The sequence below is a fragment of the Thunnus thynnus genome, chromosome 20, assembly GCF_963924715.1.
Source record: "Thunnus thynnus chromosome 20, fThuThy2.1, whole genome shotgun sequence".
NCBI classification, from domain to species: Eukaryota; Metazoa; Chordata; class Actinopteri; order Scombriformes; family Scombridae; genus Thunnus; species Thunnus thynnus.
The window spans coordinates 5,870,759-5,885,894 of NC_089536.1; the positions used below are offsets into that span (position 1 = coordinate 5,870,759).

The 15,136-nt window shown below is 38.3% G+C and overlaps 1 protein-coding gene across 1 annotated transcript; it reads left to right on the forward strand.

Moving 5' to 3' along the window:
• Positions 1 to 3,051: 3,051 nt before the first annotated feature.
• Positions 3,052 to 14,909, forward strand: tubgcp2 (tubulin gamma complex component 2). Its single transcript, XM_067577248.1, has 18 exons — positions 3,052 to 3,149; positions 3,533 to 3,693; positions 4,640 to 4,768; positions 4,912 to 5,088; positions 6,119 to 6,278; positions 6,387 to 6,594; positions 6,699 to 6,898; positions 8,108 to 8,297; positions 8,419 to 8,564; positions 8,658 to 8,838; positions 9,806 to 9,986; positions 10,778 to 10,950; positions 11,846 to 11,974; positions 12,077 to 12,197; positions 12,713 to 12,856; positions 13,002 to 13,118; positions 13,372 to 13,535; positions 14,481 to 14,909. The coding sequence occupies exons 2-18, from the start codon at positions 3,544 to 3,546 to the stop codon at positions 14,554 to 14,556; spliced, it is 2,646 nt and encodes an 881-aa protein (XP_067433349.1). The 5' UTR covers positions 3,052 to 3,149; positions 3,533 to 3,543; the 3' UTR covers positions 14,557 to 14,909.
• The last annotated feature ends 227 nt before the right edge of the window (positions 14,910 to 15,136 follow it).

Consider the following 15,136-nt stretch of genomic DNA (forward strand, 5'->3'; position numbering starts at 1 on the left):
TATAGCATATTAAAGGGTCTATATGTAAGACGTGTTTACTAAACACCAGTAGGCTCAGCAAGCTGTGGCCAGGGAGCAACATCCAACTGTAGGAACAAGAAGAAAAACATGTTTTTGAGGGGAGGGGGACTTTAAATGTAAAGGAATGGCAAATATATTGAAATTATAGCCTTATTTTTCTTAATCTAAACCATTTTATAATTAAATCAAAATAAATTTGATTAAATTCAAACAAAAAATATGCAACGCTTTTTATACTTAACTCTCCATTAAAAATATGTTTTTCTTCTTGTTCCTTCAGTTGTTTGAGCTTCACTGTGCAGAATGATGTATGTGCAGAGTTTCACACTAGAAGGCTGTTTTCACATTCATCTGCTGAAAGTGGAAAGTTTCTCTGTGCTCAGAGAATATCTGATTTTAAGGGGCCTACAAGCAGGATTTGAGACATCACAAGTAATTTGGAAGCTGATCCTGATGCAATATTCAACTTATACAAGTGTGATGTGGAAACTTGAAGCCTCCAGTGCACAAACACTGAGAATTGACTTTACCGTGAAGAAGAAGACATCTTGTACCCAGGAGTTAAACTTTTGAAATGAAAAATATTTGTATATTCATAGATTCTGGAATTGCTAATGAGGGACAAAAAGTTTTAGGGATTTCAACAAGATAATTGAGCTTTTTGTGGGAAAACCATATCAGACACTTCAGATTATTGTTCACTACTTTATATACATCTTCAAACATGTCTTGAGGGGATCTTTAATAGTTGAAAATCATCTTTTATATCAGCAAAACAGCTGATAGGCTCCATGACATCTATATCACAAACACTGAAAATTAAATAGTTTTATGTTGCTCTAAAAGCAACATGTTCATGGATGCAGCCAAAAAGGAGTTCGTTTTCAGGTTTATTTATTTGCACAAGCAGCACAACAATGGCATACATAAAATATAAGTGATTAAAAAAGGATTGTGATGGTGGGATTAAAAAACTCTTAAGGCTTATGAGGGCATCTCATAAAAAATATATTAAAACAGCTAAAATTAGATTCAAACAAGGCAGAACAAAGAGCTGTCAGAAAATTCTTGAAAAAGGTTAACGTTGCATAGAAACGAGCAGACAAATAAATATTTAAACGAACATCGTCTAGCAATAAAATAAATATGAGATATACGTATATGTGAATTGCTGCTATCAGGAACTCATTGAAAATACATAGACAATGTCTTTTTTGGGTCAGATCATTGGTATTAGACATGAGCAATCCCCTAAACTGCATCCATTTGGTTTATTAGGGAGAAAACATTAGCTGTTGTGGTACCATCCAGCGATGGTAATGGATGTAGGTTATGTAATTGGAAATCCTCCACTTGTCTAATTTTAAGGAATAGATTGAATTGATGTGTAAAATATCTATCTATTTATATAATATCTTGTATCTTCTAGCTGCACTGATCGCTGCTTGCTGCTTTTGGATTTTCAGCTCAGTTCAGATCTTTATTGTCACACAAGAGGAAATTATTGTTGCAGCAAGGCAGCATAAAAATACAAAATACAAACAAAAACATGAAACATAAGCACAATAAAAACACTAGAAGTGCTGGTTCTATGCACACAATTCAGAACAATAAGGATGTGTGTTTTTATCTCATAAATAATACTAATAATCTGCCTGGAAGGACTGATTTCAAGCTTCTGATGGATTAAGCCTAGTGGATGTACTCAAGTGATTTTCATATCTGTTGTTATATGTGTGAATTACTGAATCAAATTAATTTATTAATGAATTTTACGTTCACATGTAGACTCACAATTTCGATTTGTCCTACAGCTCAGTTACGTTTCCCGTCTGCCAGGGCTTCAAGCAATCAAGAATAAAAGAATTCAAGTGGAAAACCACAGGAACCACACAGGATTTGTAATGACCTTTAAGCAATCGTTCGGCTGCTTTTACTGTAATACAAAGGCCTGACTTGTTTTCAGATGGGAGTGTGCAGAGTGCTCACTCAGCAAACCTGCAATGGTTACGACACATTTGTTGGGAAAGAGGAGGGCATGGAGGTAGAGATATGGATTCAGCCAGAGCCAGGGAAGAAGTGGTTGTGATAATGTTGGTAAAGGCATTTCTGCAAAAGGCTTCTTCAGAAGATATATTTCTTGTCAAAAACACATAACTTTTTCATTCGCTGTGCTTTCTAATCAGTGAAACTGAAAGATATGTTGACAAGATGCTGGGAAACATCTGGAAAGAAGGGAGATGAGGAGTAAAATTGTTTATATAGCACTTTTCACAGACATTAATAACAAAGTGCTTTACATGGGCATGATGCCACAAAGAAATACAAAGAAATAAAGAAATACACAAACTGTAATGAAGATACACAGTAAAAATCATAGAAAAAGTAAAAATAAAAAGACACAATAAAAACATAGAAACATAAAATGCTAACTTCTTACAGGTTACCCAAACGCCTGTCTAAACAGATGTGTTTCATGAGAAAAGCAAAAAAAACCAACAAAAAAAAACAGTAATAGAGTGTACAATCTAAGCTTAAATAAATCAATTTTAACAAGAAAACAGCAGACAAGAAACCAGAAAAAGATAATGGCGGATTATATTTCAAATGTATATATAAATATATATATATATATATATATATATATATATATATATATATATATATATATATATATATATATATATATATATATATATATATATATATATTGTTTTGTTTTAATGTGATTGTACAGAGCTTAGCAGATGTGTAAAATAAGCTGAATCTTCATATTAGTCTTCAGATAAACTATTAAATACATTTTTGCACAGAAGGAGGACTGTGGATTTTGTCCTCCATCACATAAAGTCATTATGAAAGGATCTTCTAATGATCAGTATGAACAGGAGAAATGATTACAGCAAGAAAAACACGTTTCAATGTTCATTTGGGCTCCTGACTGTTGTTTTAAGACAGATTTGAAAAATTGTGAACCCGTCCTTTAATGTTATTAGTAAAGCTGTAATGTCATATTTGACCTGTGGTGGCGGTATTGCGTCATTACTGCGTAAACTAAAACCATAGAAGAAGAAGTATTTGAGTTAGTTGTGGGCGCGTTGGTTCATTGTATAAAACAGGACTGACAGGTACAGTACTGGTTTAAGACTTGGGTTACACATGTAATAGAGCTCAAAATTACCGAATTACGTTATTATAGCTGTTTATGAACGGCTACGTGTCATTTGGGGTAAGCTAGCTACCAGTTTGCATCCTCAGTTGACGTTATTTGACGCAAGCTAGTCAGCAAGCTAGCGTCAAATAACGTTATCTGTTAACCTCCAGAGAGAATATAACGTTATGTATGCATCATATATACGTTATATGAATCCTTTAATATCGCTGATTGAGACAATTGTTGTTGCTAATCAGCTAAACTACGTGTAATGTCTGTCTGTATGAGTCAGCAGCAGTGATGTATGTTGATATAACTGTGATACTCTCCTCCTCTCTCCTTGTTGTTGTCTTTTAGCTGCCTGAGCCATGAGTGAGTTCAGGATTCACCACGACGTGAACGAGTTGCTCAGCCTGCTTCATGTTCGGGGAGGTGATGGAGCAGAGGGCTACATAGACTTACTGCAGAAAAACAGGACGCCTTATGTCACCACCACAGTCTCTGCTCACAGTGCCAAGGTGGGTAATAAACACTACTATGAGGAATACTCTAATACAACTGTACACACATGGGAAAGTACTGGATAACTGGACAGAAACAGTGGTGGAAGAAGTATTTAGATCCTTATGTAAAAGTACCAATACAGCAATGTAAAAATACGCCATTACAAGTAAAAGTTCTGTATGAAAAATCCTACTGAAGTAAAAGTACATAAGTATTATGAGCTTGATGTAGTTAAAGTATTGCAGTAAAAGTAGTGACATCATTATGACATCATTAGATTATTAATACTGAAGCATCAGTGTTAGAGCAGCATGTTACTGTTGTAGCTGCTGCAGGTGGAGCTAGTTTCAACTACTTTATATACAGTTAGCTAGTTTAGTCCAGTGGTTCCCAACCTAGGAGTCGGGCCCCTCCAAAGGGTCACCAAATAAATCTGAGGGGTCGTGAGATGATTAATGGGAGAGGAAAGAAGAAAAAACAAAGTTCTGATACACAAATCTGATCTGTTTGGACTTTTTCTGTAACCTTTGATTTTTGGTGAAATATTGGATCATTCGAACATTCATTGAAATGAAAGCATGTGAGAAGTTTAGAGGGAAAAATCACTATTTGGTGGAGCTGTTAACAACTCATAGACATGTGAAATGTGACCCCGACTACACACTGCTTTTTGTAAGACGTCAAAAGCCAAAAAGGTTGGAAACAACTGGTTTCATCTTTAACAATGTGTTGTATTTTAAAAGCTTGTTATATTATCCATTGTGTCAAATCTTCATCTGAAAAGTAACTAAAGCTGTCAAATAAATGTAGTGGAGTAGAAAGTACAATATTTCCGTCTGAAATGTAGTATAGTAGAAGTGAGTGGAGATGAGTATGATTCGTCACACCCCTTGTGGAAATGAAATGTGTTGTTGATTGTTATTATTATTCTCTTGATATTGACTGTCGTTTCATTTCCAGGTCAAATTAGCAGAGTTCTCTAAAACACCCGAAGACTTCTTGAGAAAGTACGAGGAGCTCAAGTCCAAAAATGTTCGCAACCTCGACCCACTGGTCTACCTGCTCTCCAAACTCTGTGAGGATAAAGAGGTATAATAAGTGATTTACAAGCTGACAATTATCTGGTTTTGTTTTGATACTTGTTAATCAAATCAATTGATTTCACCCATTGGTTTTACGGATTTTACGTCATAACCATCTCAAGTCTCATTTTTGTCGTGATGTATTCGTAGACACTCCAGTTTCTGCAGCAGAATGCCAAAGAGAGATCAGAGTCATCAGCGAACACGACTTCAACCACAACTACCAGTTACACTCTGCCTCAGACCAGCACTAAGATGTCCATGCAGGAACTGGATGAGCTGCGAAAGAAGCTTGGCAACGTGACGGCCAGCTCCAACGCTCCACTGGTGAGCTTTTTTTTTAACTTGTATGCAGTAGATTTAAATGTCGGGTGAAATTGTAGGGGGGTAATTGCACAAGATTTGAAAGAAACAAATAGATGGAAGATAAAAGCCCCATTCGAGCAGGATTGATGTCTCTGGGGAAGCTGCAGTGCACTTTTTGGTCGTGAAACATGACCATTATAATTTCAAAGGTAACGTCTTCATATGTGTTGTTCAAAACCCAAAAGATATTCAGATTTACTATCATGTATGATAAAGAAATGTATGAAATCATCACATTTGAGATGCTAAAACCAGCAATTTCTTGGCATTTTAGCTCAAAATATGACTGAAATGATTATTAAGTTATCAAAACACACCAGTAGGAATTCAGGATGAGCCGTTTAGGTAGTCTGTGAACTTTCTGTGTAAATAATGAAATTACAAGTTAAAGGACGGGTTCACACATTTTCAATATCTGTCAGTCAGGAGCCCAAATCAACATTGAGACATGTCTTTCTTGCTGTAATCAGTCCTCCTGTTACCGGCTATTAAGAGATTCATGATGCTCTTTCAATGTAAGTGATGGGAGACAGAATCCACAGTCCTCCTCCTGTGCAAAAACGTATTTAAAAGTTCATTTGAAGATAATTTGAGGCTTCAACTGTACAAATTATTCAAATGAAGTTGATATCTTTAAAAGGTTGTATTTTTAGTGCCAAAATCCTTCAAAAACACTGGTTGTCGAGACACAAAAAGGGAATAGTTTCCTAAAAAGACTGTAAATGTGGACGATATCCACTTTATTTGACTAACTCAAATAGATTTGATTACTTTTATCTGAGGACTGATTTTGTCTCCCATCACTTCTTCTAATGGTCATTATGAACAGCAGGAATGATTTCAGCAAGAAAAACATTTAGTCATTATTGTTTTAAGACTGACTTGAAAAATTGTCAACTTGTCATTTAATGTTTTAAAAGTAGTAATATTAAAAATAATATTAGGTTGAATAGTTTGCTGGTGAAGTCGGTCACTTCTGATTTGTCTGCAGCCTGCTGAAGTCACACGGAAGATGCTGAGAGACAAACACAACAAGAAGAATCCCACCCAGCCCAACCCCGTGTTTCCTAACTGGGTGTATGACCGTCCTGCTCTCCTCGGAGACTTCATCACCAGTCCCAGCCCTGCAGGAGATCCAGCTGTGGCTGTTGGTAAGTTATAATGTTTCATATTTATTTATGTTGTTTGCCACTAGACTCCAGATGTAGGTTGTTGTTGTTGTTGTTGTTGTTGTTTATAAAGGTGTTCTCTGCGGTCAGGTACGATGCCCCTGGCTACTCAGGAACAAGCTCTGGTGGAGGATCTGCTGTTTGTCCTGATCGGAGTTGATGGGAGAGACATCACAGCTCAACCTGTACTGGGGAGACAGAACCGCTCCTTCATTGTCGATGCAACACTGGACATGTCTGTCAAGGAACTGGTGAACAGAATATTACCAGTGGCGTCGTATTACTCCACTATAACACGGTGAGTGTGCAGAAACATCGGGCTAAATATTAAAGCTCAGTTCTACATATCTGACCGCAACAGAAGAAGAATTATTAGATGGTGACGTTGTGTTTGTCGCTCAGTTTCATCGAGGAGAAGTCGTCCTTCGAGTACGGCCAGGTGAACCACGCTCTGACGGCGGCGATGAGGACCCTGATGAAGGAGTACCTGATCCTGGTCACTCAGCTGGAGCATCTACAGCGGCAGGGCCTGCTGTCCCTGCAGAAGCTCTGGTTCTACATCCAGCCCACCATGAGGACCATGGAGATACTGGCCTCTATCGGTAAGACTCGGAACATTAGTTTTGCGTCTTTGGCATTTCTAATTGACTCAATGTGAAGGTGGTTGTGCCGGATCTTTAGTTAACTCTACTCTAATGTGTAATGTTGCACCTAGTTGGAGCATCTTGCTCTGCTTGTGTCACTGTAAAAAAAATACAAAATTGAAAGAGAAAAAGAGCCAAAGAAAAGAGGGTGTGATGGGGATTGAGTGGGACAGATTTACTTTTTTAGGACCAGAGATACAACAGTAATATCGGCATACTTTCAGTATCGACTGGTAACGTGTTAATAAGCTATACATCTACCAGTGAAAGATACTGGTGGAAAAAACAATATATCAAAGGTAAACATTTTTTTGTAATGAAAATATTTTTTACCAGATTTGTCATTTTTAACTTCTCCATTCAGAGAGAAAACTAAATTAATTGAAAGTTCTTTTGTTAACCAGAAATTCCTCCTTCTGATGGTTTCTTTTAGAGCTGCAATGATTAACTGATTTATCGATCAAAATAAAAATAATTGGCATATAACTGTTACTAGTCATTTTTAAAGCTAAAATGCCAAATTTTTCACTATTTTCTTTCATTTCATAGATAAAATGATTAATCGATTAATTGAGAAAACATCTGCAGATTAATCAACAATAAAAATAATCGTTAGTTGCAGCCCTAGTTTCTTTCTTCTGGTGTTAGACGCAAAACCACAAACCAAAGGAGACACTTGTTAACTTTATGTGTGTGCTGTTAGACTGTACACTGTTTGTCTTTGAAAACCACTTAATTAAGTCAAGATGTCTGAAAAGCTCAACCCTTTTTTTTTTTAACCTACATTACTACTAAGATAATACTAAAATGCATGTCAATATCAGCTGATATAGGCTGGCAAAAATAAATATACAGTAGGCTAAACTGGTGCATCATAATCATGACAGTTCTGTCCTTAAACACCAGCTGCTCCCTTTAACCACTGGGGGGCGATCTAAACCAGGATTTGAGAGAATAAAGCAAATTATGGACGAATGTTGATAATTATTGCAGCTTTTATATCTAAATACTACAGATTAAAACTACTATTATTTTTTTATAAATGTCAAACACATGTTGCTAGAAACATAACATTTATTCTTTCAAAGATAACTGCACTAATGAAACTGTTACTTTTTGTAAATAGAAGTGTATAACTGGCTTATGCTTTCATAACTGTTTTCACAGCGTCCTCAGTGGATAAAGGAGAGTGTATGGGCGGCTCAACACTGAGTCTTCTCCATGACCGAACCTTCAACTACACCGGTGACAGTCAGGCTCAGGAGCTGTGCCTCTACCTCACCAAAGCAGCCAGCGTCCCTTACTTTGAGATACTGGAGAAGTGGATCTACAGGGGTATCATCAAAGACCCGTACAGGTGCAGCCGCTCTCAGATAAATAATCTGATGATCGGAATAACGGTCAAATAAGAACATATTTAAATATTAAATATGTACTCAGTTGTACTTTGTGTTTATTTCTATTGACTGTCCTCACAGTGAGTTCATGGTGGAGGAGCACGAGCTGCAGAAAGAGAAGATTCAAGAAGATTATAACGACAAGTACTGGGATCAGAGATACACCATCGTACAGCATCGCATCCCCTCATTTCTACAGAAAATGGCAGACAAAATATTAAGCACAGGTATAAACAAATAAATAAACTTTTCAAAGGTTTTTTATCTCTTTTCATAGGAAAAAGTTTTTATCATTGTTTTTTGTTGTTGTTGCTGCATAGGGAAATACCTCAACGTGGTGCGGGAGTGCGGCCGTGATGTGACGTGTCCTGATGCAAAGGAAGTCTTGTACACACTGAAGGAGCGAGCGTATGTGGAGCAGATAGAGAAAGCTTACAACTACGCCAGCAAGGTGCTGCTGGACTTCCTCATGGAGGAGAAGGAGCTGGTTTCACGTCTGAGGTGAAGTCAAAATATTCAAGTTATAGTATTTGCTTAATTTTATGTGTAACCATTAACAATAAATGTGTGACAGGAAAGAGAACAGAGAGAGAGTGCGACATGCGGCAAAGGCTGTTCGCTGAATTCAAAGTCATAGACAGAATCAGGATCAGACCGTAAAAACGAGCTGAGTGGGGAAAAAGCATTACGTCAGCTTGCCAGTCATAAATCTGCGTCATCAGTATCAGGAGTTGCTGAAACTCAAACAAACTGGTGGCAAAGTGGCTGCAAAGCCACAATGGCTGGCAGTTAACATCTAGATAAAATCCCTTAATGACATTTAAACAGTTGAATGAGCTAATTAAAAGGTATACATTGTTTTTTTTTGTATCTGGTATAGAAAGGTTGACTGAAAACATCTCATAAAATATCCTCTCAGTCAAAGTTAGTGTCTTTGATCTGTTTTATTTGTGAGGAATATCAGTTTACAACAAAACTCCTACAGATCATTGTTTACAGGTGTGAATGTAGATGCAGATCTTTGGATGTTGACAAAATGTTGCTTCAAACAAACTGGAACCTGTTGCTCCACATACCTAGTGTAACATAATATGTTTAGCTAACACTTTGGAACATGTAAGAACAGGGTGTAGATGTTTCTATTAGGAAATCTTGAAAATTTTGCAAAGTAAAACTGTTAGTCAACTGTAGTTTGCCATGATGCTTTAAGTCATGGACATTGTAAACAGTTATCAGACCCACAGGGTTTAGTTTGGGTTATCTAGACCTCTTTGCAACCAGAAAGCTGGATATTTAGTTAAAATAATAATTATTAAAAGGCTAAAACCTCCATATAATCCCACAGAGAGTGGTTACAGTTGGATGTTAGACGTGCTTGTTCATACTCGCTCAGACTGACTGACGTACTAAATTTATCATTATTATGACAGACTTACTATAAATATTGTATGTGTTGTTTTTTTCTTAGATCCATCAAGCACTACTTCTTGATGGACAAAGGTGATTTCTTTGTGCACTTCATGGACCTGACGGAGGAGGAGCTGAAGAAGCCTGTGGACGACATTGTTCCACCAAGACTAGAAGCCCTGCTGGAGCTGGCTCTGAGGATGAGCACGGCCAACACAGACCCCTTTAAAGACGACCTCAAGGTGACAAGAACACAGTAGCGATCCTGTTTACTAAAACTGCTCTGCAAGTTGCTAAAAGACCGTATTACTGTCAGTAGCTCCATCCGCTGGTCTCAGTGATGAAGAATAGTTTTCCTGTCGCCTGGGATTCAGAATAACTGCAGTCAAGCAGTTCAGATAGATGAACGCAAACAACACAACAATCTACAACAGATTTATTAAAGACATTTGAATAGAAAACATCTAAAATTGACCTGCTTGGGACAGAATTGTCAACAGTCAAGATCATATTATAAATGTATGTCTTAAGACAGAGCTAAGAAGAGCTTGTACCAGCTATTAGGCCATTAAGAGACAAGGCTCTGTAAAAATGTACATCCTGTGTGATCATGTCACATCCTGTCATGCTGTCACCCTGCGTTCAGGGACATGATCACACAGGTTCCTGATGCAACCTAAGCCCTCCAAGAAGGAAACTCTTGCAAAACTGCAACTTTTGGGGGGAAAATTCATCCCAAAAAAATTAAAACACAAGGAATAAATGGAAGAAATCTCAGGACGGGACATGTAAAGATCCCCTCCTCTTCCTCAGGTGACTCGGGCGTCAGTAGGAGCTGTAGGTGTGACTATGAAAATTACAGAAATATTAACAGTGTTGTAACAGTCCGTCCATTACTCCAACACTAATGTAGTAAAATCCAGTGTTACGAAGACTCAGTCGACTTCCTTCACTTCCCAGACTGATCTCATGATAAATGAGTCATGCTGCTTCACACTTCATAACGTTTGAACTTCATCACCTCTTTCCACAGATTGACTTGATGCCTCATGATGTCATCACCCAGCTTCTGCGGGTGCTGGCCATCGAGACTAAGCAGGAGAAGGCGATCATCAACGCAGACCCTACAGACGTGGCTCTCAGCGGCCTGGAGGCCTTCTCCTTCGACTATATTGTCAAGTGGCCGCTCTCGCTCATCATCAACAGGTTCTGAGCTGCCCGTAGATTTTTATCTTCACTTAAATGCTTTACATTGTTTTTCCTAACTTAAGATAACTCAAGATATTTCAGCAGGCGTCTTGTGCTTCCTCATAAAACATAAATATAATAAGTGTTATTGGAGGTGTAGGAGACACATTTCTTTATTTTTAAGATGACAGGGGAGCCACATATCAATCAAAATCCAACCACTCAAAAATTAAATTGAAAAAGACATAAAAGCAAGAATCCCTGTAATAGTTCTTCTTTAAAGGTCCCCCCAGACATGTTTCAAGACATAAAAATACTCTGCTTTCAACAATAATTTGTGTCTTACATGGTTTTGAGGAGCCAGATGGTTTGTTACACAGAACTATCTGAGAAGTCGTCCTTGGAAACTGTTTGGAAAAAGGGCAGGAACTTTCCAATGAAATACTTGGCAGGTGATTGGATGAACCATATGTCGCCATCTTACTTTGTGAGGCAGCTGGATTCGCGAGATCACACGAGAATCCTCATAGGACGCTGATCGGTCCGAACCACCGGTGGCTCGGACACAAGCGCAGAACTTTAAAGCCTGACAAGATGGATTCTCGTGTTGTCATGATCTCGCAAATCCAGCTGCCTCACAAGGTAAATATGCATGGAAAAAGTAATAATTTTCCAGGCGATAACAAGATTAGTGAAGCTTTGTTATGGACTGAAAACATGTGTCTTACTCTTATGCAAGTATTGTGATGACAGACACAGAGGAATAAGATATATCAGGCTTTAGATAAACACACAATTCTATTAGTAGGATCAATTCAATTCAATCAATTGACAACTAGAAAAATAAAGAACATCGTCAGTTTTGACATGTTAAGTAAACATTGTAATCATTGCGTTTGCATTAATTTTCCAGGAAAGCACTGACGAGGTACCAGATGCTGTTCAGACACATGTTTTACTGCAAACATGTGGAGAGGCTGCTGTGCAACGTGTGGATCACCAACAAAGACTTCAAGGAGTACGCCTTACATTCTGCCAAATGGTGAGCAGTCTTTAAGCGGATGTAGAACTTGAGGTGAATCTTTAAAAAATCTCAACCAGCAAAGTGTCCTCAAACTGTTCAAACTCCTTGCACTCCTTGTAGGTTTGCTGCGGCGTTCGCCCTCCGTCAGCGCATGCTCAACTTCGTGCAGAACATCCAGTACTACATGATGTTTGAGGTGATGGAGCCCACCTGGCACGTCATGGAGAACAACCTGAAGACGGTGAGTGAAAGAGCTCAAGTGTCCTTCTCTCCTGATCGCTCACTGCTATCGTACTGTCAGTGACCCGTCTGTCAAACGAGAGCAAAGCTAGCTGACAGCCACTAGTTTCAATCTTGTGTTGCACTTTCCTTTTGGACTGCCATTGATTGATTGTATTTATTTATTGGGACAGTGTACAGTTTTTAACATAAAAGATGCACTGCACCGGAGTTAGCTCATCATCTACATCTGCAGTTCCCCACATTCAAAACATACAACAGCACAACAAACAGTACAAAGCAAAAAACACACAGAACACATTATACAAAATACAAAGCTATAAACAACAGCACATCACAATGTCAATTAGGAAATGATGATGTATTGTTCACACATGTGAGTTTGTTTTCACAGTTGGAGGACAGGATGCTTACACAACACCGTATATATAAGACAGACAGGGTTCAGACAACAATGTGATCTTGTATTGTTGGTTTTTTTTTTTTAAGCTGACCGTGTGTCTTCTCCTTCTACAGGCATCAAACATCGATGATGTGCTTTGTCATCACACCAGCTTCCTGGACAACTGCCTGAAGGACTGCATGCTGACCAACCCCGAACTTCTCAGGATCTTCTCTAAACTCATGTCTGTCTGTGTCATGTTCACCAACTGCATGCAGGTTTGTCGTCATAACGATGAAGAAGAACAGTCAGTCGTTTCTGCTCTTTTTTATTCATATTGCATTTAATGTTCTGCTTTGATTACTTGAATTTGACAGATTACAAATATTTGTACTAAGATGTTTTTTTTCTGGACTGTTGCAGCGGTTCACTCAGAGCATGAGGTTAGAGCGTCTCTCTCTGGAGCAAGGGACTATGGACGGGCCTCCTACTCAGAGCGAACATGCTGAGGAGGCAGAGAAGAAGAGGCTCACAACAAAGGTATTCCCAGACACTCACTGCCAAGGCCTGCCCTCTTAGACACTGAAGATTGGACAAGTAGTCTGTGTTCTGTAGTAAATGTTCAAATTCCTCCTTTGAGTTTCAGAAAATGTGAAGATAAACGTGAACATTACACTAAAAACAGGAAGTATTTCAACTATTTAACAACTTTTTGAACTTCATCTGGTCTGTTCAGAGTTTCTGTTTAACACGTCTCATTGTACAACATGTTTTTGTTCCTTCTTTGCTCCAGTTTCTAGCTGAGCACGCGGACACCCTTCAGTCAGACGCAGGCTTTGAAGCCACCATCAGCAAGTTTGACAGTAACTTCAGCATGTTGCTGCTGGACCTGCTGGACAAGCTCAGCATCTACAGCACCAATGACTGTGAGCACAGCATGATCAGCATCATCTACAGGTAAAACTGTTCACATTCAGAGCACCAGAGATGGAATTATAACTTTATGTTACTACAATTATTTTCTAAAGCAAACCAGTGCTTTCATTTTTTATTTCCTTCCTTCCGTCCAGGCAACCATTTTCTAGTTTCTAGTGAACCAGTTTCTATTAATTTCATTATCAACATCATGCAGGCCAGATTGAGTCACTGTGGGTAATCTTATCTCCGAACCCATCACGTCTAGTTCCTGTTTTTGTAACTGCTTCACTTCGGTAATGCAATTCAAAGTACATTTGGAAAGTCTCCCATCTCTTACTGTATGTTGTTAATATGAGTTTTAATTCTCTATGAGGTGAATTCGGGTACCTGCAAGACAGGAAAATGCATTAAAATACGTAAACAAACTTTGGAACTATGGAACAGATGACTGTGTGTAGCGGGAAAGGGGTCTCTTATTGATGAACCCACACAGATTTATCACCTGACTCTGCAGTGCCCCTAAACTCTATGGTGCCTTTTAGCCTCTTTTAACTTATTATTTAGGTTTTCTGGCCCCATAAACTCCACTCTCATAAGCCTTGTTTAAGGAGCTAAATAGCCAGAGGGGTGTACTACGATGCAAGTTCAACATACCCAGGCTTTCTTCGTGTGAGCTAGCTCGACAAACCCTAAACTCGCGATCAGAGATAACTGGTATCACGATGGCGGATATGAACTTTCTTTGTTAACTCAGGCTTTCTGCTTCAGGCAATGTGCGCGTCCCCATAAAAGGGGGCGTTCGGCACGTCATTTGACTCTTTTTTTCTGCACAAAATGGACAGATCGTGTGCCGCTTACTTCAGTCAGGAGGAATGGATCATTATAACGGAGAGATATGAAGAATATAAATACATTATCACAGCAAAAAGCAACGCTGTCGGTATTTTTGTAAAATTTGCTAATTCAGCTTTTATAATTTCACAGGCTGGATTTCAATGGATTCTACACTGAGCGCCTGGAGCGGATGGCCATAGAACGAAGTCAAAAAGCAACAGCATAGCATGTTTTCCTTGTGTGTATGTAAGCAGTCACCCAGCAATAAAAAAGTGCTTTCCTCATGTCTGTTTATCTATCCAACACCAACCGTCCAGCTAATTACCATATGGACGTCAGCCACTGGCTCAAAAGATGATATTTCAGTGTGTGTATATAATATGTATTGTATGAAATGTAGTTATAGTCTGATGTTGCAGCATTATATAAATGCATCAAATGTACATTTTAAGAAGTGGAACTAATGTTTATTCAACCATGAAAATGTAAGTCATGACACTCCTTATGGGTAACTTATTGTACCTGTACAATGACAGTTTATGTTTGTATTGCACCTCATTAAAACAAGACTTAAAACAAGCTCTTCTTTGGCTGCTGCTTGCTTACTTTGTATTAGTTGATTTAAATTATGCTTTTTCGTTGTTTAAAGTGAATATTTATACTTTGATGTGCGAATTTGTTGTTGTCAGTCGAAAGTTGCAAGTTAATTGATCAGATATTGTTGGTTTGTGTCTTGAAGTGTTACAACAAAGACTGACAGTTGAACACTCCCTACTTTGAGAGCGTCAAGCTAACTAAACACACCG